Genomic DNA, 23,971 nt, shown 5'->3' on the forward strand with positions numbered 1-23,971 from the left:
CAGTTTAGTTTTTGTACTTTATAATACTTTTAAATACTCTTAAACAATAATCAATAAAATACACATTATTTTTTAGTATTATTTGTTAACATTATAGTCTTAGGTAGCAATAGTACTAAAACCGTATATGAACTTAATATTATATTTACCTAACTAATTCAATGTATAGGAACTCCAAACACTGTGTTAGTGTTGCCTAATTGTCGCCCAAATTTATGCCAAACAAAAAACATCAGAAAATATTTTTATTGTCACATTTTATTGGACGTATTAAATGAATTGTAATTCAATTTTTATTTTAATGTCTCGTTTTTTGTACGTATTAAATAAATTAAAACACAATTAAATATAACATTGAAAAATAGCATTGAAAATAACATAAAGTTTTACAAGTGCTTTTGAAAATTCGCAATTTTTAAACTAGTTATTATTTTAAACAAAAACTAAAAAGAATTCTGCAGAATGAAATCTGCTGAATGAAGTCTGCAGAATGAAATCTACTGAATAAAGTATTCAGAATAAAATCTGCAAAATTATTCAGAATAAAATCTTTAAAAAAGTTCAGAATAAAAATTATTTAACTAGTTGTTTGGATAGTTAACTTTTAGATTTCATTTGGATCTATCAGACTGTGCCATTCTGAATATGATTGGTGGGGAGAATTTTGCACGATTTGCCAATGTGTTACAGCAGATTTTTGTGGAGAAAACAAACTAAATATCACGTGACCAATAACACGATTTTTACCTAGGAAACTTATATCATTAACTGTAACAACCATTGTATAAACCGAAAGTGGATTCGAGACATCTGTACTAATATCAAATTCTATTGATTCATTAAATATAGGATCGCGCATGTTGTACTTTTTTGATGTATTTTTCATTTCGATTGTTTCTTCTCGAAATAATGAAACGGTGACATAAGGATCTAAAATTCAAAATTTCAAATAAGTTTAAAGTTTTTTTAAAAGCAATAATGTTTTTTTTAATATTATTTATATTTCATAATTTTTCATAATATTCATATTTGTTCAAAATTACCTGAAAACTTTTTTTTTTTTAATTTTAATAATGTTTAAATTTACTTGAAAACTTTGGCAAACTTTTTGCTTGAATTATAATCACATTGAGCTTGGATATTGTAGCTTGATGACATAATGAAATGTTTATAGATCCTAAAGATGCCTAGAAATCAATTTATGATTTTATTATTATTATTAATAATCATAAAAGAATAATTACAAAAGCAATAATTAATATTAACATCATGGAAAAATTAAACAGATAAAAAAAAATCAGTTGGTCATTAGTTACACAGTTTATATAACTATTAAAAAATTGTATAGTTGAATCAATTAAAAACAAGTAAAATTAAAAACGAATTTTTAAAATCCAATGCTATTAATACAACCTAATGTCATTAAAACGCAAATTTCGTATTAAATTTTTTCTGTTATTACTATTTTGTTTTATTAACATTCGGCTGCATCCGTGAGTAAAAAAAAAAAATTAGGAAGTGGCGGCTTTCGAACCACTGCCAAACGAAGTCAACGCCTTATCCAAATAAGCTAAACGCGCGTAAAAATTGGAAAACAATTAATATTTTTATTTTAAAAATTATTATTTTTCTTTCCATATAAAAAGTAAACTTAATTAAAGTTAATTAAATTAATTGACTTATAGCAAAACTAATTATTGAATATTACATTTTCATCAAGTTAATAAAAGCATTTGGAAAAGATATAAAAATTTTTTAAAAAGAAGAAATATTAAGAAAAGCAAAATGATATAAAACTTATGATCAAAACACGTCTTACCTTGGACTTGAAATGCCAAAAAAGATCAAAAGATATAATGGATTCTTCACTCGAATAATTAAGATCAGTTATGGGTATTTGTGCTTCTCCAATAACTTCGTTTTGAAATTTTTTCATCTTGTTATATTTTATTAACTTTATTTCTAAAATGTATCTATTCAATTGTGTTCCATCTATATCGTGAAAAAAAAATTGTTCATTGAAGTTGAACTCACTGCTATCTTTTACGTGCTTTGAAGTTCGTACTTGCATTTTTTCTGGCATTAAACTCAAAAGAACAAAAAAACTATGACAACAGTTTTGCTTTTTATTATTAAAATACACTACTCGGGAAATCCATACTTCTAAAGTATTACTACTACTTAGAAATTTAGTTTTCATTGCTATTGTTCCCATTTTTTTTTTTTTTAACAAACAAGTTTGGTTGTTCCTGCGATTTGAAGCAATTCTTTTTTTAATACCATGTAGATGTTTTTTATTACATTCAACCATGCCAGTCGCGGAAAAACTTGACCATGATTGATCACTATCGCTGAGTAAACTATCTGTTGAAATGTATTCTACATCATTGTCGAGTGAATTATTTTCACAAGGCGAATTATAATCTTCACTATGTTCTGAATGTGAACGCAGATCAGAGCTGAGTACTAAAATAACCATAAATTAAAAAAACTATTGTTGTTGTTTTTTTTTTGAATTTTTATGAAAGTAAATCGATGAAAAACTCGTAAAAAAAAAAACTCTTGCTTAACTTTCATTCTATTTAATGTCAATTACATCACAGTTTTCAATAAGATTTTTTGTTTGTTTAATTTCATCACAGTTTTCAATAAGATTTTTTGTTTGTTTAATTTCATCACAGTTTTCAATAAGATTTTTTGTTTAGCTTTATTTTTAATTTGTGTTTTTAACTTTTAAGAAGAAATTAGACTTGATATTTTATCTTGAATATTGATTTAAAAATGTTTAGAGCGTAAAAAAAAATTAAAAAAACTGAAATTTTCTTTATAAATTGTTCAGAATCTTAACTTTTTAAAAACGCGTGTTATTTTATTTGTTTTTGATGCAATTTAAAATACTGCGTTGATATTATTAAAAAAGACTTTTTTTAGGAATCAGGCATGAATAAAAATATTTGTTGGTTACATTCTCTAAAAAATTATTATATGTTGTTACTATTAGTAGGGAAAAGGAGGCCGTTTAGGATAGGGGTAGTTTAAGACAATGCAAAAATTAGAAAAAAAGTACAAATTTCGCAACCAAGTTAAATATGTTAGCCGATTGGAAAAACTTTTGCACGCAACCGTCACATGACGTCACATGACGCAACCGTCACATGATTTTTTTTAGAAAGACATTTAGATGCAAACTTTTCTACAAACGCTTTACAATTTTTGATAAAACGTAAGAATATACTGAAAAACTTTCTTCTCTAACAAATTTTTTTATTTTATTTTTATTAAAAGGAATAAAAAGTTTACTTACAAGACATTAATTATTTGCCAAAATTTTGTGGAATATATTCTGAAAATAAGACTAAGGCAGCATTAGACAGGTTTCATGGGACACATTTGGAAGTACAGTGCGTCCCTTAACAATCTTATCAGCAAACTAAGTTACTAAAAATTATAAATGAAGCAAAGTTTAAAAATGGTACACAACCATAAAAAGTATGTGAAAAATTAATAAACGAAGAAAAATTAAAAACTGCAGTAAATTGTGATTTTAATAAAACAATAAAGGTGTATTCAGTTTCTTTAAAAGTACATTGGTTTACAGAATAAAAATAATAAAAAATTAAAAATTATCAGCTGTTCCACCAAATATTCTATTTCCTCATTTATTTTCATAAGTTCACAACATTTAAACTTGGTTGAATGTTATAAACTTTATTTTTTCAATTGGGTAACAAGATTCTTTTATTCGTGTTTATATCAATCTATTTTATATTCACACCCTATACTTTGCTATTTTTTATAGTTAATACTTTCGTATTTATGAGATTGTTAGAGTAGTATTTCCAGTTTAGTTGTTTGAATATAATATTCAAGAAAGTTATTTAATGGTTTTATATATTTATAAAAATAATTCTGTTATTGGTAAAAATTCTCTTAATTTTGCCATTGTTTATAATTGCTGCTCAAAAAAAAAAAATAAACCTTCAAAAAATAAAAATTAAATTTTATTTAAAGTTTTTTTTTTTATTATTTTTCCTAAACTGCCCTAATGTCGTCTAAAACTGCTCCTTCTTGTGGGGTTTTTTTGAAACAATGAGTAGCTTCGATAATTTATTTTAAATAAATTATCTTTTTCACTAAAAACCTTAACTTTTTGTCAAACATTACAAAAGCTATGGTATCTTTTTCTTCTCTCCTACTCAAAACTCAATTCCTAAATTAAAAAAAAGTACCCATTGGTTCTCTATATATTGAATTTCAAAGTTTTACTAAATTTTTAGAAATAATAGCCAAATATAGGCATGCGTTTTTAAACTTGAAAAACAATAAACAGGGAATAAATTAATTTTTTTTTTAAACTAATGATAAGTTCAGGCCTAAAATTGGTATTATAAAGGAAATGTAAACTCTCAAAAATTTATTTTTTGTCGTTATTATCCCAAAGCCGTGAGTACCCAATAATTTTAGATATTTTTATAAATCTTCATCATGTATATTACCTAAGAATAAACAAATACACATAAAGATTTTTCACAACTTAAACCTAAAAAGTATTTTCTTTGGCAAAATATAATGCAAAACTTAATTCTGAAAAATTAAATGCTAAAAGATGGATCTAAAAATAAATTTTTTTGGTACAAAAGTCACATAAAAAAGTGCCATAGTTTTCAATATAGGATTTTGAGGCAGCTCTAAATATATAAAGGTCATTGTGGTATTTATAATACACAAGTAGCGTAAGTGTTATAGTTACATGTGGGCCATAAATAGCTCTCATCTAAAGTGTATAAACACCAAAGGCACATATTAATGCCATTCCATAAATCGAGTGTGGCTATCATTTAATAACACATGTGACCCACATAAAATTTACTTGTCGGGAAGCATCTTTATTCAGTTATTTTATATCCATCTGTAAATTGAAGTAAGATGCATCCTTCAAAGTCTATTATTGTTTCTCGCTTAGAAACATCAAAACTTGTTGCTAAGTTGTTGCTTGGGGAAACTTGTAAATAAGTTGTAGCTAAGCTATAACTAAGCGAAAATTGTAGCTAAGATTTCTCTTCAAATGACGTTTTTTTATGTTGCCTGTAACTATGTTTAATTTCATGATTCTGAGTCAGACTCATCCAAATTTTACATAAAAGCATTAAGAGTTGCATATAGCTAATTTAAATTGTTTTTTAATTTTGATCAAGTGCTACTACTTTCATTTTTAACGATGACGTATTTGATTTTGTAATCACATATACATATCTAATTATACGTTCAATAAAGCATTTACGGCTAGTTTTTTGTTTTTTATTTTTTTTACATCTTCGTTTCCAACAAGGCTGCAAGCAACCACGATAAGAGTTGGAAGTTACTGGAGGAGAGAAGATGGAGGTTATAGAGCAAGATAACGATTGACAGACGACTTAAAGATTTCAAATTGTATGAATCAGGAAACCAAGATAAAGGAAGCGAATTCCAAAGAACTGATGTTTGAGGAAAACAACTAGACGAATAAGAGTTTTTGGAGCACTTAGGAACAGTCACAGAAAAAGGATGAGAGTTAATTAAATGACGAGTAACACGAGAATGAATTTTAGTAGATGGCACAAGAGACGCTAGCTCTTTAGAGCAGTGCCCATTATGGTATTTGTAGAAATGAGAAAGAGAAGCAACATTACAACGATGTGATAATGGATGGAGGTTGGCTGCAAGAGCAGGCCCAACAATGTTTACAATGCGTTTTTGCACCTAGTCTAAAAGGGAAAGGGCATCATTAGAAGATCCACCCCAGATATGGCAACAGTATTCCATAGAAGGACGGATTTAAGATTTATAGAGTTAAAGAATAGAATCCGGAGTAAGAAAGTGCGAAGCTCAATAAACAGATGCAACCTTAGCAGATGCTAATTTTGCAACGGATTTGATATACGGTTTCCAAGAAAGATCAGAAGTAAGAGTTAATCCTAGAGAATGAAGGGTAGATGACTCATCGAGTCTATTGCCGTTCACAAATATAGGAAGATCTAAATTATTGCGATAACGATTGGCTGAATAAAGTTGAGCTTTATTTGAATTCACCAGTCACTGTGAGCCCCATGCTGTAGCAAAAGTGAGATCCTCTCCAAGCAATCAGAGAGTGTTGGCTTCTTATCATGACAAGAATAAATGGTATTATAATTAGCAAACAATGCCACCTTAGATGTGAAAATATCTGGAAGATCTTTAATGTAAATTAAAAAGAGTATAGGGTCAAGGATTGAACCTTGAGGAATACCTGAATTTTTAGTATATGAAGAGGAATGCTGCATCGAGGACAACTTTCATACTAGGATTGGAAAGGTAGGACTCGATAATCTTAAAAAGGCTACCTGATAAACCATAAGAAAAAAGCTTATGGAGAAGACAAGCATGCCGAACTTCATCAAAAGCTTTAGAAATGTAAAGTGCGATAGCCTTAAGCTCTTCACCTCTATCTAATGCACAATAGAACCTATTGGTTAGCAAGCTGTAGAACGAGAAGACACAAATTTCGGGAAACCTGTCTACCAGCCGACCTCAGAACCATAAAACTGAGTTTTAGAGCTGTACCCTCATTAGGAGATAATAGAATGATTTGCCTAGTTATAAAAACAGAGACATAAGCAAAACCCATGCATTGAGTAAAGAAGAAGATCCAGCGTTCAACATCCTAACCTGGACACAATGTATTAAAAATATATTTGCGCCAGCCTAATAGATGAAGAAGGGGTGCGAGGCTGGTCAACAGATAGAACTTGTTTACTCTTTACAGGCCTTTACAAGACAGTTGCCGGATGCGTTTAACATCGAGTTGGAGTTAGGAATGATAATCACGAACGAATAATGGTTTTAAAACTGCACAACTATTAGTACAAAAAAACGATCACAGATAACGCATCGAAGCAAAAAGGTACGAATATTTTTATTAAGGATAATTAATGTAAAGAATAATTGCTAATTCATAAACAAAATGGTTTTTATGCTAAAGTATTATAACATTGTCCATAAATTTCAACAACAAAAAAAACTCTTTTTTTGTTGAAACTAATATTTTTTTAAAATTCAATACTTCAAGATAAATATTTTATTGATATATTTATAGCTAAACTCTTGTATATTTGTTTTTGAACAAGTTTTTAAAAATATTAATTTTGACCTTTTGAAGGCAATATGATAAATAACACAAATATTTTTCAAGAAACTCAACGATGTTTAATGAAAACACCGTACTTTGATCCTTATGAATTTATGAAAAAAATAAATAAATTTATTTTTTATATTACATGCAAATATTAGGAGCATTAATTAAAACTTGGACAAGTTTAAAGACTTTTTAAATACTATAAATTACACGTTTGACGTCATATCTCTTAGACAGACTTGGCACGAAAATACACAAGATTCTAGTCACAAAAAAACTTAATTTTAAATTAATAAGTCAACCACGAAGAAGAAAAATAAAATGGAGGACGAGTAGATGTATATATATATATATGATGTATATATATATATATATATATATATATATATATATATTTTTTTTTTTTTTTTTTGACAAATATTCATGCAAGTTAAAAAAATTGACTATGCTTGTCAAATTTTAATTAAGAAAGTCTATTCATTGAAATTATAAGTGACAAAAATAAAAACATAGTTCGTAGTTAGACTCGTACATTGTTGTTAGGTATATCGACCGCAGAGTGATAAAATTGAATTTTAATTTGAAAATTGAAAAAGAGTTAAAATAATATTTTAACTCTTATATTTTATTTATTTGTTTTTAAAAGTGCATAAAAAATGCACTTTTAAAAACAAATAAATAAAAAATAGTTTGAATATTGCCGGAGACATAAACTTAAACGTTCTGACATAAAAAGTATCCAAAACAAAGCCTTTTTTTGACATGTTTTTTAAATAAAACATTTTACCAGTTATAAATAAACCAACAAGGCTAACAAAAAATTCGGCAACTGAATCGATAATATATTTACTAACAAGTATAATATATTTGTCAACAAATATATTATATTCGCAATACTGCAACATTTCTCTTAAAGAGTATGAAATAGCCTTTTCTTATTTGAAAAAAAATAAATCACCGGACCATGATGACATTTCTGGTAATATAGCTATCTCAATCAAAAAGTACATTTCCAAATCTTTGATTCATATTATAAAAATTTCAATAAATGAAGGGATTTTCACGGAAGCATTAAAACTTTCAATAAATGAAAGGATTTTCTCGGAAGCATTAAAACTTTCAATAAATGAAGGGATTTTCTCGGAAGTATTAAAACTTTCAATAAATGAAGCGATTTTCTCGGAAGCATATCCAATTTACAAAACTAATGATCTGATTTCTCTAATTATAGACCTGTATCAGTCATTCTTGTATTTAAAAAATATTTGAACATGTTATTTATAATAGAACTATAAGCATTTTAATGAAAAAAATTTATTTTACAAAAAACAGTTTGGTTTTCGGAAAAACCATTCAACTGAACACGCAGTAATTGAAGTAGTATACCAATAATAAAAATAATAACTTCACTCTAGGATTATTTATTGTCAATGATTTAAATAATGCATCAGCAAAGCTTAACTCACTAATTTTCGCTAACAACATAAACCACTTCCTTTCAAACAGTGACATTAAGCAACTTTATTCTGACATGAATTTCGAATTAAGGAATGTCAAAGGAATGTTTAAGAAAGGAACACTAATAACTAATAAACTCTTCCTCAATATAAATAAAACAAATCATAAGAAATCACAAGTTATAAGTTTTTCTTTAAAATTACCTGTTTTGGTTTTAAATGATAAACTAATTGAAAAAATTGAGTCAATAAAATTCTAAGGAATTCTTATTGATGAAAATTTATCATGGCTTCCCCACATAAATTATATTCAAAAAATTAGTCAATTAATTGATTTGATTTACCGAATTCGGCCATACGTAACATCTGAAAGTTTGAAACTAGTTTATTTTAGTCTAATACATTGTTTCTTTTACTATTCTAATGCTGCATGGGCTTGTACTCAACCAAAAATACTAGAAAAAAATTTTCCTCACAAAAATGTCCATGCAGAATTATATATAGTAAAAAAAAAAAAGCAAAACTAATAATGAAAAATATGCAAATGGTACATATATATGAAATCAATATTTACCAACACTTAATTTTTATGCATAAATATAAAAACAGGTTGATTTCAAAAAACTTTGAACATGTTATTTATAATAGCTATATTTAATTAACTATAAGCTATAATTTACTATAAGCATTTTAATGAAAAAAATTTATTTTACACAAAACAGTTTGGTTTTCGGAAAAACCATTCAACTGAACACGCAGTAATTGAAGTAGTATAAAGAAAGTTTTTGAGAGGCTCAAATCAAATAAACATTCACTGAACATGAAAAAGACCAAATTTTTTTAATATTATTATTATTTTTTTCTTTTGTGGTTAATAAGGTGCTTCCAAAAATCCTTGCGGTCTTTTCACAGAACACCGCGGAAATGCATTTAACAATGAAGTTCACACCTCCTTCAATGTTGTTTATAGGGCTAGAGCCGGCATCGAACCTCTGACCTCTTGGTTCTGAACCAAAACTCCAACCACTGTACCAGGGTTTATTTCTTTTTCACCAAGTTTCAAAAAACATATAATACCGTGTGAAACGAGAGCGCATTGAGAAAATTTATACAAAAACAGTTATGTATAAATCTTTTTAGGTGTTATTATAGATGAAAATTTTTCATGGAAATACCACATCGGTAACTTATGCAATAAAATTGAGAAAACTGTTGGAGTTCTTTATAAAATAAAATATAATTAGAAAGATTTTACAAAGAAAAAAAAAACTTCATAAGTATAAGTAAGCTATAGCAGTTATAATATGTCAGAAATTAAAAAGATGCAATTTCATTTGATGAATAAAAGGAAAAAATCCTTAAATATATAAATCCTTTTTAATACTATTATTTTTCATTTTGTTATTATAACCAAGTAATATTTAATTACGACGTTTAGGATCAGTTATAATAACCAAGTAATAATTAATTATGACGCCTCGGATCATAATTAAAAAAAATTGAAATCTGCAATTTTGCTCTTCTCAATTGATAGCTGAAATAAGTATTTAATGACAGATAGTATTTTTGAGAAAAAAACCTCTGTAAAAATTTCAGAAAATTTTGTCAGTAGGTTATTCTTATATTTTTACATAAATATTTGTATTTGAAATTATATAAGTTTACATATATCTAGAACATTTATGTATATCAACATATGTTTGTTTCTCGAACATGAAGAGAGTCTTTCTGGCATGGTTGACAGTGCAACAATAAAGTCTTAAACCCGATCTTCTGAGTCAGTTTCTTGAACATTATCTGTATTTTTGGCATCTACAAACTTTGTACACATACTTCTGCATGGTTTTTTGTGTTTACTAAATTCTTCTATGTCATTTCGCTTTTTATCAGTTGACCAATCTCTTTCCTCCTTTCTTTTCGCATGTTTATACCATTACCTCAACGCTATTATGGTACAAGCTGCCAGGTAAGATTGGTAGAAACTATCAAAATAGAATACTTTGTCTTCATCTTTTATTTTAACTTCGATTCTTCCAGTTTGTTATCAGTTGTTCTGATGTCGCAATTACTTGTATGGCTTATCTCGAACTTCTTAGATGCGTATATTGAAATCGTACGCCATTATGGACCAAATGAAATGATCTTTACTTTGAATTTGGATTTTAAGACAAATTTCTTACTTTTTCTTATGTATATGTTTATTTTTAGGTATTATATTAGGTGAAGATTTATATTAATAAAATAAACTGTTAGTGTGGAAATTCACTATATCCGCGTATATTTGAAGCAAAATAATTAAAGACATAACTTTTATTTTTTAATTTTATCAATGAACAATAAACAAATGAAATACCGATTGGTAAGTATATGCTTTGCTCAATTTTTAAGTTTAAAAATATAATCGACTACATATGATCAGTATTTCTAAAATTTAGTCAAGTTTTGATATTTAATCTTTAGAGTTTTGATATTTAATATCTAATATCTGATAAACAATTTTGAAAAAGTTTTTGGAATTTTTTAGAATAAATTGAAACAACATATTAAAGATTGTACCCTTGACTATGTTTACATTAAAAAATACTTACAAATAAAAGAACTTTAAGTTTTTTGTTATTGAAATCATTTTATATTGCGTCGAATTAATCCAGTGAAAAAAAAAATACCTTTTTTTTTCACTGGATAACGATTTATAAACAAGTTTATTTATTTCTTACCTCGTTTACCTTGTTTTTCTAATTGCTCCATTGCCCCAAGACTAATCTTACGCTGTTTTAGTTCTATTTGAGAAGAAGACCTTTCTCTGACAACCAATGGCCAGTCGTATTTAGAACATTTAAGATGATTTCTAACCGAGTCCACATTATTTGGAGAACCTTTTTGTCCAAACGATTTAACCCTTTCATTCTCAAAGACACTTTTAGACTAATGATATAAATTAATAAAATATTCATAACTTAATTTAGAAAAAATAAAAATCCATTAAAATAAAAAAACTAAAAAAAAAAAAAAAAAACCTCGGATAATTCCGTTATTGCTAATTGAACCTCTAATTCGCTAACTGAAATATATGGATATTTAACTATAGGCTCATAGTTATGCTTGTCTCCTTTTTTATTGCGTAAATATCTGCATAAAGTAAACAGGGCAAAAAACACTGTTACGCAGAAAAATGTTCCAGCCAGAATCAAAGTAACTAGGAAAACAAAAAAAATCATTTAATTAAAGGTTTTTTTGTTAGTAAATAAGGTTATGGGTATGTCCTAGCTAAATATCCAAATAATTTTTTAAATGTTGTTTATTTTGTGCTAAAACAAGTACAAAATTACTGAAGTAGATAAGACTTTTAATGTTTAGTAAAAATACTTGATGCGAAAATCAGAATGGTACTTTTTCTTTATGTTTTCTCCCATCTAAAAGTTCATTTAAAAAAAGATTCAGTAGCGTTATCCAGAAGTTTTAAATCAGCTTTACAAGTTAGTACAATTGTCAATTATTTTTCGTCAAAATTAATGAGTTAATAGTTTGAGTACATGTATATTTTTATTAAATATGTCTTTTCAAAATAATTAAGTAAATAATAAATCGATCAACGTTGACAAAGTTTAAGTGTTGCTGAAACTCTTGCATCAAACGAATAAAATGAGCATATATTATTTACATTTACTGATAATAGTTCTAACGTTTCCACCGTTGATATTATTGCATTTGTAAATAAGCTATTTATATAAATTCGGTTGTTAGGTATTGCAGCCAAAGTTTGTTGATACATTAGTAGATACAAAACGTTCTCATAAAAAAAAAATTATAAGACACTGTCGCTATCATAACATCAATTCGTTTAAACTTTATTTTATTTAAAAACTTTTTAATAGATTTATATTTGATGTTTGATTATTGTAAAGAATAAATCGTTATTTAATTAGGTTTTTAATTGCCTATTATCTAACATGAAATAAAACTGTTATTATTCTTATTTATTATTATTTGTTATTATTATTATTGTTTTACTAAATTCAATGTATGATTCTTGTTTAACTTCAAAAAGTTAAAAAAAGTTAAAATTTTTAAAGGCGTAAAATGATTAAAAATTTTTTAAAGGTGTAAAATGATATTAACCATTAAATTTTTTTTTATTATTACTTATATGACAATTAATAATTTTTGACGATGAGTATGCAGGTACCTTTACCTTTATATTAATAATTGAATTTTATACTCTTGTATTTTCAATTATTATTGGAATAAAGTTTATGTTAAACAAGGAAATAGCGAAACCATTTTACCCCATTTACACCAAAAATTGAAAAAAAAGTTTTTGCAGTTGTATTTTAAACACGTTTTTTATTCATATCAAATTTTGAACTAATTTTAATTCCACGAAAAAAGCTCAAAGGTTATCTAAATAAAACAACCTCGCGACGTTGTTTTGATAAGAGACCATTAAGACGCAGTTTGTTTAAGTGCGGTTTTGGCCTGAATTAAACTATATAATTTGAAACATTTCCATTCTATGCCAAATATGAACTGACTAATGGTTTATAGTGTATGTGTTTTAAAAATTAACATAAAATTGATATTTAAGACGAAAATTTAAGATATAGGGACTACGTATGGCAACGGTCATTAAAAAAGGACAAAAAACTTTAACTTTTAAAACCGTTTAAAACAATATCTAAATCTTAATGCTGTTCAAATTAAAACAGTTTAAAACTAAATTTTAATGCTGTTCAAATTTGATCAAAAACAATAGACCGATATTTCAAGATGCACATAGAGTCTTTAAGAAGATTTATCTTCAATGAAGATAGTATTTATAAAATGCTATCTTCATTGTCAAATAAAATTTATAAATTATTTAAAATTATCAAGTAAGTTTCAAATAAACAAATAAAACACAATTTTTATTATAAAAAGTAACAAAGATCCAATAAAAAATTAGTCGCATTCTACCTGATAAAGCCGACAAACAGAATAATCCATTACCTGACCTTCGTATTACTCTAGCTTCTGTATCTAAAGGATTTCCTGCTAAGACTCTTCTATAGCTTGCGGTCCGGACAACATACCTTTTATAGTATTGCAGAAGTATTCTCCGGAGCTGTCGTCTAAACTTTCAAAATTGTTTAGAAAGTGCTCCTCAGAGTTTTGTTTTCCAGTCTCCTTGAAAGCGACATCGGTTTTCCCAATTTTCAAAAATTCTGGACAGCAATCTGACTTGTCTAACTATCGTCCCATTAGTCTTCTTCCTATCATAAGCAAAGTTTTTAATCTCTCAACATTTCTTTTAATAAAGTTTGGCACACTGGTCTTCTCCAAATGCTTTCTTCTGACAGTATATCAGGCAACGTTTTAAAGATTATTGAATCCTTCCTTACCAATCGTAGTATAAAAGTTATCCTCGATGGACAGCAATCTTTTTTATTTCCTGTAACTTCAGGGGTTCCTTATAGGTCTATCCTTGGCCTTATACTTATTTTAATTTACATAAATAATCTCCAAGAAATTCTTACATCTAAGGTGGCATTGTTTGCTAATTTTACTAACATTTATTCTTTGATAAGAACTTTCTAAATTGCTTATAGGGGGAATTTGAGCTTGAAGGATCTCATTTCTTCTACTTCAGCATAAGGCTCTCAGTTGCTGGTGAGCTCTAGCTCAGATAAAACTCAATTTTTTTTCAGCTAATTTTTATTGCAATAATCTATACTTCCAATAATTATGAACAGTAATGTACTTGACGAGTCATCTACCCTTCATCTACTAGGAATAACTCTTATTTCCAATCTTTCTTGAAAACCATATATCATATCAATTGCAAAATTAGCATCTGCTAAAGTTGCATCGCTTACTCAGAATTTTATTCTTTAATTCTATAAATCTTGAATCCGTTCTTTATGGAATACTGTTGCCTTTTCTGGAGCAAATATTTCCAATGATGCCCTATCACATTTAGACAAAGTGCATTTTAAACGCATTTTAAACATAGTTTGAACCGTTCTTGCAGCCAACCTCCAACCATTATCACAACGTCTTAATATTGCTTCTCTTTCTCTTTTCTATAAATACTTTGATGGACACTTCTCTAAAGAGCTAGCCTCTCTTGTGCCAACTACTAAAATTCATTCTTGTATTACTCATCGTTCAATCTCATCTTTTTACTGTGACTGTTCCTAAGGGCTCTAAAAGTTCTTATTTTTTCTAAAAGTTTGCAAATTTGCTCTAAAAGTTCTAGTTTTTTTCCTCGAACATCATCTTTTTGGAATTCGCTCTCTTCATCTTGTTTTTCTGGTTCATATAGTTTGCAATCTTTTAAGTTGTCTATTAATCGTTATCTCGCTCTGGTGGTAACATATTTTCTCTTCCAGAAACTTCCAACTCTAATAGACTGCTATTAAAGTTGCTTACCGCCTTAATGGAAGTGAAGATCTTAAAGGAAAAAAAACTGGTAATGTTGATAATCGATTCAGAGGCTCCGACCGTTTTTGGTTAAATATTATAAACTTTACTGGGTTACTTGGCACAAACTGAAAATAAAACATTATTGCAAGTAAGGCACTATTTGTAGCCAAGTACAAAACGCCTTCCTTTAAATTGATATTTATTTTTCCATTAATTTGTTCTTTATTACTGCGCGATATTTTATTCACTTGCTTCTTTTCGTCTTTATTTTTTTCTTACTTTCTTTTTCAAATACCGCTTTAAAGACCTTTTTCCTTTTGATCAATCTATTTTGTTGAGTTTTTCTTATGATTTTTAGAGGTGTCTTTCGGATTTATCTTAAAATATGATGGCTTTAAATAGTACTTGGTACACCTGTTGTTTTGATAGTAATAGAATCTTTGGTTACCACTTGCGAATCAATGCGATTAAGGAGAACTTGATATGTATTTTTAAGTTTTTTTTTTAATAATCAATAGAACCCGTTCTAACACATTGATAATATGAAATAATCAGGAGTTTTCTTGAGATCAATGTTTTGGGGACTGGGTATATTAGCTACACAACTTGTTCTTTGTTTAAAATTATCATTTTGTGTCTTGTTAACGCTTAAGCCTGGCTTTTCAATACCGACAAGATTCGCTACCAACTTTCGGTAATTCAATACCGACAACTTTTGCTGCTTTGATTTAAAAGTATTTTCTTATCCATGATGAACATATCTCTTTTAATATTTTTATGAAACTAAAGCGATCAAAGGTTTTTATGTCAGAGAACAAATATGATTTACATTGGCAATGATAATGGTGTAAACTATTATTTACTTGATCTAACATTTTTGATACACCTGCTTTTTTTATCGAACCAACAAAAAATCACATTTGTTTTTCACGAAAATAATGAAGGATACTGACATCAATTCTAGAAGAGTGCAGACATTTTAGCACTATCACAGGTCTCTCAACATATTTGTTTTTTTGTTGTTGTTTTTTTTTGTTAACTATTTTTTTGTTACTCACAAAATTTTTAAAAATTAAGTGGGAATTGTGATCTTGTACTTTTTTGATTTATTGTGGTCAAAACAATACTTTAATACATTAAGATGATTGAGGGTAGTTTTTTTATATACTTTATAAAAATTTGTCTTTTTTTACTTTGCATACTATCCTCACTTTTTTTCAATCAGAACCATCAAAATAAGGCTTTTTTTTACCATTTTTAACGCCATTTAAAATGCGATTTATAGCTCTAGGAGCAACATTATATCTACCTTGTCTAAGAAATTTGTTGCCTTGATAATTACTTTTTACAATAATTTATAGCATTCGTTAAAATCTTTTCATTCAATTCTATTTTGTCTCTGAAAGAAGAATTTTGATTTTTGGTGTTTTTTTGGTATTTTGTTGAGTTTTGATATTATAACTATAAGTAGCAAATATAATGTTTTCAAAATTTTTTTAAAACTGTTTTATCGTCTTGTTTGCGAAGCATATTGACTTTCATTGCCGTAGCAAACTTTGTTTAAAACTAAACATAGTTTGCACCCCCTAATCCTAAAGGGGAAGAGGTATCTTTCAATGTCTATTAAATTGGCCTACAAGTTACTGAAAACTGTAAAACTATATATAAAGAGACTTGGTTGAATATTTACAATATTTCTTAATTTAACAACGTTATTGATTAATAAAAAGCAAAAAGTAAGAAGTTTTTTTTGCTAAATTTGAACTATTTAAAAATATAGTTGGGTTATTCTAGCGCTTGTCTAAAAAAGCGTATTCTACAATGGCAGCAGGACATAAGCAAGTTGTACTGGGTTACATGTTAGCAATAGCATGATTTAAATCTATTTAAAAAAATATAGTTAGCAATAAAGAAAAAGAACTAATGATTTCGAGGTCATAAATTCCGTCGCTATGTTTAAGAAAGTACATTTAAGACTTCTGTTTCACTGGCCATAACCTTGCGAGGGCACTTTTGACTTTAATAAATCAATAAATTAAAAAATTATTCTATACTTTAAAATAGTTTAAATGTACACCGTATTTTTTAACTAATACCGCTAATTTACGTGTGCGTATTTTTAAGTATCAAACCAAGCAAATTAATTTCTTAGTATTTTACTGAGCATTCAGATCAAATGTGTTTTCTTATGTAATTTTTATATATATTATTATACTTAACACAGTACATTTATAAGATGTTCTTTTTATAAAGATGTTTTAAATGCAATCTTTATACACAAAAATATTCCTATATTTTTTATAATTTTATATGCAATCTTCATATATAAATAACCTTTGTTTCTTCAAAACACTCTACAAAAATTATACACAATAAAACTTATTAATCTAAAAAAGATTTTATTCTTGGTATTTTGAGTATTTTACATTTTAGTTAAGAGAAGTAAAAGCTAGGAGAGAAAAAAAAGAAAAAAGAAAAAAAAAAAAAAGATCTAGTGCACAAGCCCAAAAGACAGGCTAACACGGAAAGCATCTACTTTTCGTTGTTTCACAAAAGAAAGTTTTTTTTTTGTGTGTGTTCTTTATTACATTTTAAAACATCAAGTTAATATTTCAAAAAATTTACAAGCTAAAATAAAATAATATAAGCAATAACAGATGAAGATATTTAATATATATGTATAAAAAAAAACAATTGAAGAATACAGGGGGAAAAAGGCACATGTCACACATTTCCACTTTTGATATAAATGAAATTTTGTCTTTGAAAGTTGCTATCTTACACTTTTAAGTCGCATTACATAGAACTTTTTTGGTTTGGATTTTACTATTTTGGCAACCTTCAAGCTTATGTTTGTATAGTAGAGGACATAACTCAAATAATTGGAAAATGTGAAATGTGCCTTTTTTCCCCTGTGGTCTTCATTTGTAAAAGTAACATAAAACAACTTGAGCGTATTATTGCTTAAACTATATACAGTGCTGGCAAAAAGTCTTGCAACAAGGCACAACTTTACACAAATTAATGTTTCCACCCGAGTAGGCTCAGTGTTATTATCTTATATTTTTATCTTTAGGTATAAATATATTTATAAAGACAATTTTGTAGCTTAAACAATTAATTCAGTGAAAATCATGGCTGAGATTCGGCAGCTTAATAAAGAAGAAAAAGCATGCATTCAACGTCTTGCTAAAAGTGGTATGTCTCATGCCGACATTGCAACAATTTACATGGTTGAACGCACTACAATTTGGCGTGTTGTAAAGCAGGTTATCCCCCTGTCTCCTAAAAAGAGGTCTGGACGTCCTAGAGTCACTTCACAGCGTACTGACCTCAGGATGATAACAATGGTCAAGATGAATCCTTCAATAACCTCTGGTGACCTACAGATCAGCATACCAACATTTTCTAATGTCTCAAAGCGCACAATCCGTCACATACTTTCTGCGGAATTAAACTTACCTGCACGAAGGCCATTTAAGAAGCCATTAGTAACTGAAAAGATGAGAAAAAAGCGCATTGAGTTCTACAAGAAGCATCAAGATTGGACAAAAGAGCAGTGGACACAGGTGATATTCAGTGATGAGTCCATGTTTCGTCAGTTCTCTGATGTTAAGCTTTTTGTTCGTCGACCTACTAGTTCTAATCCTACCAATCCTAAATACACATGCAAAACTGTAAAGCATTCACCTTCTGTAATGGTGTGGGGTTGTTTTTCTGCTCATGGCCTCGGAGATTTATACTTTCTGCCCAAAGGAGAAACTATAAATGCAAAAAAGTACCTCAACGTTTTGGATGAATCTCTAATCAATTTCATGATTATTCATCAGTGCACACTTTTTCAACATGATTCAGCACCATGCCACACTGCGAATCTGTGAAGCAGGGGCTTGGATCAAAAAACATACAGTTGCTTGATTGGCCTGGAAATTCTCCAGATCTCAACCTAATTGAAAATCTTTGGATGTTGATCAAGAAGCGTGTATCTGCTAAGAACTGCAGTTCATTAGATGGTTTAAAAAATGCTATTCTTTATGTATGGTGCACAGAAATTACATCAGGACTATGTGAAAATCCTGCTAAATCCATGCCCAAACCAATTAGTGCTGTGTTAAAAAACAAAGGATATCCTACCAAATATTAATAGTACATCTGTTTAAAATGATTATACAATGTAATTAACTTGTTTGAACCTAATTGAACTTGTTTTTGGTGAAAATATAATAATTTTGGAAGTATTATTGTTTTTGGAAGTAATTATGAAAAGTAATTATGATGTTGCAAGACTTTTTGCATTTGTGTACACATTGCAAACATTGATTTGTGTAAAATTGTGCCTTGTTGCAAGACTTTTTGTCAGCACTGTAAGTTTATTGCAAAAAAAAATTTTGAACGTATCCCGGAAAATATCCGAAAAATTTCTGAAAATTTTCAACCCTAGTATTAAAGATACACATAAATACACTACAATTTAAAAAATACAAACAGTATAATTTTATAAAACAATATTTTAGATAAGGTTCTTTTTTATTTTTGCATTCCATTTTTAAATTAGGAACTTAGTTTTTTTTTTAAATTAAGAACTTTTTTTTTATGTTTTAAACTCCTTTTTTTTTTTTTACAAGTTATTTATTTATAATTTTTTATAATTTTTTTATATTTATAATTTTTAATATTTTGCTTGATTCCACTTATTAGCTTTTTTTGATATTCTATTCTAAATATTTTTATTCTTATTTTCCCTATTTATCCTTTTTTTCTCATTTTTGCCTTAGTGATTGATGTCCACGCTTTTGCCAGGTACCATCAACAGATACCTGACAGTTTATAGGTTCATTATGATCAACACAAAGATTCATTCTGGTCTGGAATGCAGCTTTAGTAGTACTTTGAATAGCAACAGTCTCATATGCTTTGTATAATTTGTTAGTCAAATAGTTAGAGTTTTTTGGCGTCATAGGCGGTGGCTTATTCATGAATGCTGCAAAAGTACGCAAAGATTCATAACCTTTGCCAAGTTCTCTAAAAGCTACAATGGCATTAAAATTTACAGTTGCAACAGGTTTTCCTGGAGAGATTAAGATTTGTTTATAACTTTGAAGAGATTTATCGTATTTTGAGATAAATTCACATGTATCACATGATAACTGTAACTCGTATGAGAACCCATTTTTGTTTAGTAAAATGTTTTTTAATTACAGCTTTCCATCATTTGAACAACACTCTTTACATATACAATTATTAAACATTGTTTTTAAAACTTTAAAGTTTATTATAATATTGTAACTATCCTCATCAAGCTCATTTTCTACATTGTTAAAGTCAATATTTTGTAGAAACTTTTTTTCACTTTCGCTTCCTTTTTTGTTTTCAACACAGTTTTGGTTAAAACTATGTATGCTTTGATTCCAAACATGTTGGTTACCTCAAAATATTATTTTTTTAATATATTTAGTAGATCTTTTGTGAAGATTGTGATTGTAGAACTTGGCATTTTTGTGAAGAACTTGCAATTTTTACTTCTATTTAAAATATAACTTTAAATGTCTGTACTGCTGTTGTCACTTTATATATCACTTTACAGTAAATGCACATCGCGATAGGCTTTTAAAATATAGCCAAAGTTATCAAAAACCCATGCAAGAGTAAACAGTTTTATTTTTGTTATGTATTTATTGATTCTTGAGATGCTAATTTTAAAATACTCTCTGAAAAACGGTTGCTATGGGCGTTGTTAGATAAATAAAATATATCTATCCTATCAAAGAGATCAATTAGACCTACTAATATACTAATTTAACTAAAAAAAGTTAATTCTAAACTAAAAAAGTCTAATTTTGTTCTACAATGACTGAAATTAAAGAAATCACTTTAAAATAAAACTCAAAAAAATGTAAAAAGTACGTTTTGAATTGGGGTCGACCACCTTAAGACTAATGCTATTCAATTGGTTGGATAATTTTCAAAATCAGAACATTTCTAAGCTCGGTAATAAATGTCTTTTAAATTACATTGCCGAACATATTTGCATTAGTAACCGCCATGTGCAAGGGTGCATACTTGATCAAGGTTAAATACCACAAACTATATTGGCAACATTTGTATTTCTGCCAAAAATAGTTTCACTTCATTTGCATTAATCAGCGATCAGATATGTTCAATATTTTCTGAAAACCTTTGAATACCCCCAACAACAATTTGCCTCTTGACTCCAGTATCTTTCCCAGTCCTTTGAATGAGAGGACGTTATTGCGGCCGTGAGTTGGTTTCATTTCTTAACGCAGTATCAACAACGTTGAGCTAAAACTTGTGAAAACTTTTGACACTATCCATTTCTAACTTCTTTCTTTTTTGCGAGATTGAATGTAAAGATTCACAACACTTGATAAAACTTTGTAGTGAGCAACAACCCAAACTGTACCATAGTTTCTTATTCTGTGGGTAATTTTTCACTGCATCTAAAGAAATCACTAAAGTGTTAACCTGCTCTCAATTAAATTTATTTAAAAATATGGCACTACCATCTTGCTATTTGATGTTTGGCTTAAAGTTCTGAAATATACAATCAAATTCAGATCTGTATTTAATCTTTTTAAAGTGTTTGATCGTGGCAAGACACTACTTTGAACTTAAATCAAAACTTTTTTTATGTTCATAATAAAGATTAGTTTGAAATTTTGTGAAAATTTTTTTAACTGTACGTTTTTAAAGAGCTTAGAGACTAGTTAAAAACTTCCTTAAATCTATCTTTTCTTATTTCTTTATAATCGAAACTCTCTTCCAATATATATGTAAAAATTATTCAAGTATAAATATTTAGCTGGGGTTATTGCAAAGGATGCCCGCTTGATGTTTTACCGAGTTGAATTGTTCCTCAGGGAGATAATTCTTTATTTTAAATTAACTCTAACTCTAACTCTAATAAACTCTTAAAATTAAATTAAAGGTGAATTTGTTGGGCTGCTTTGATTTCTTTTGCTGCTAAAGACAAAAGGTTTTCCCTGAACTATTTTTGAGAGTATTTGTGGGGCAAATCTTTCTCTAAAGGGCTGAGACATGTGCTGCAACTTACACTTGGTTCTTTCTAAATGGCGTAATAAATTTGGAATTTAAGAGGATATCTTTATTGCAGCTTTGAACAACCGATTTGGCAGATTAGTTTCAGGTAATATATGTATTGATTTAAAACCAAAAGAAGGGAAAAGGTGCAATATTTTTCCTCTTCACGAGAGTCCATGATATTGATCTTGGTCTTGTTTAATTAGCATATTTGGTCTGCTTGGAAAGTAGAAAGCTGTCTTAAATATTTTTTTGTCAAAGCAACCACGCAAACTTTCGGTTTTAATTAAGAATCTTTACTTAATTTGGCATTTCGCAAATCAAATTCTGCCTTTTACAAAATTTTACATAAATTTATACTGATAACAATCCATCCTAGCATACTTATCTATCCGCCTAGCAACCATCTTAATCCACCTAGCGTACTTACAAATATTATTATTTAAAAACTATTAAAATCAAAAAAAACATTTACTTAAAATACAAGAACATAAATTTTGAATCATTCTTTCTTTTCAAAAAAATGAGTATTTAAATTATTGGCATTTTTCATACTTAATGACAGTTCAGATAAAACTTTTAAACATTAAACATTAAACTTTTTGAGTTCTATGCCCTTGTCAAGGGCATAGAACTCAAAAAGTATAATGTCAAAGTTGTTTTTTTTAAATCTACATAATTTAAAAATAAATCTATTCCATAATAAATATGAATCATTATCCATCTTAGTGTTTTAAAACTTAGATTTATCTGCAAAGGCATATATATTGGGAAAGCATTAAAAAAATATTGGAAAGAAGCATCAAAAATCAAGCAAGCTGTATGAATGATTGTTGTAAGGTTACTGCCTAGGTATATTTAACAGGATGCACCCCAAAATACATCTAACTATTTTTAACTACAACAGAAAAAATATGATAATCTCTTGAAATTAACTTTGCGCAAACGTTTCACGTAGTAAAATGTTTCACACTGTTTTTGAACAGTGTTATTGGTATTTAGAAATGTATCAAACAGATGGATAACCCTTTTTAAGAAAAATATTCAAATATATCAAAATAATTTCATAATACCTCAGTTCAACTTTTTAATGCCTTCTTAACTATATTTTATAAATGATTTTCTTTTCATTATTGTTAATGTCCCAGTGATCATGCGTCGTTCAGGAGACGTCTTACGGACGACCTCCGGATGACGCGTGCCCATTTGGGTAGCTTTATTTTACGTCTGATGACAGACTGAACTCATTAGGCAGTACATTATAAAAAATTTGTTAAAAATAAATAAATATACAAAAGTAGTTGAACTTAGCTGTGTTTTATGTGTTCATGCCCATTTAAAAGTATTTAAAAAAAAGTAATAATAAAAAAAGAAAACCTTCTACAACTATCATTTTTAATCAGCCAATCGCAAAACTCATCGATGTATCCTCCTCAAACAATAAAAAATTGTTAAATTTAATAAGCGAAAGATAATTAATGACTTTACTTAGAATAAATGATTAACTTTATATAAAAAGATTACGCAAACCACTAATGTTTAAATTTTTTTGAAATACCTTTAGACAAACTCGAAATATTATAATAAATAAGGTGAAAACTGAAACCGTCTAAGACGTGACAATTGAAACAGGTTTACTATTTTGCAATTAAATGCCTGGTTTTTATAAAACAATTTTTTTTATAATCAATAATATCAACAATGCATTTGAATGTAAATATTTAATTAAATGTTAAAAAATTTAAATTCTTTATGAAAACCAGAAACTTTTGGATATTTTTCAAATACATTTTGTTATTTGTTAATTTTATAAGTTTATTAAAAAAATTTCCTAAAAACATGTTTGTTATAATTTTATTACTATAAATAGAATAAAATTATTATATATTTTTTAAATTGCTAA

At 27.9% G+C, this 23,971-nt stretch overlaps 1 protein-coding gene across 2 annotated transcripts; it reads right to left on the minus strand.

Moving 5' to 3' along the window:
* Positions 1 to 347: 347 nt before the first annotated feature.
* Positions 348 to 23,713, minus strand: LOC105850213 (synaptotagmin-7). 2 transcript variants are annotated; one of them, XM_065814983.1, is made up of 7 exons: positions 23,627 to 23,713; positions 23,446 to 23,500; positions 11,625 to 11,803; positions 11,325 to 11,532; positions 1,820 to 2,466; positions 1,088 to 1,187; positions 348 to 930 (listed from the first exon to the last, which is right to left on the minus strand). In XM_065814983.1, the coding sequence occupies exons 2-7, from the start codon at positions 23,459 to 23,461 to the stop codon at positions 605 to 607; spliced, it is 1,476 nt and encodes a 491-aa protein (XP_065671055.1). In that variant the 5' UTR covers positions 23,462 to 23,500; positions 23,627 to 23,713; the 3' UTR covers positions 348 to 604. The 2 variants fall into 2 exon arrangements, with proteins under 2 accessions (XP_065671055.1, XP_065671057.1); XM_065814985.1 differs by having other exon boundaries at positions 23,446 to 23,497; positions 23,627 to 23,702.
* Positions 23,714 to 23,971: the final 258 nt, after the last annotated feature.

This window comes from Hydra vulgaris, chromosome 13 (genome assembly GCF_038396675.1).
Source record: "Hydra vulgaris chromosome 13, alternate assembly HydraT2T_AEP".
Classification (NCBI taxonomy): domain Eukaryota; kingdom Metazoa; phylum Cnidaria; class Hydrozoa; order Anthoathecata; family Hydridae; genus Hydra; species Hydra vulgaris.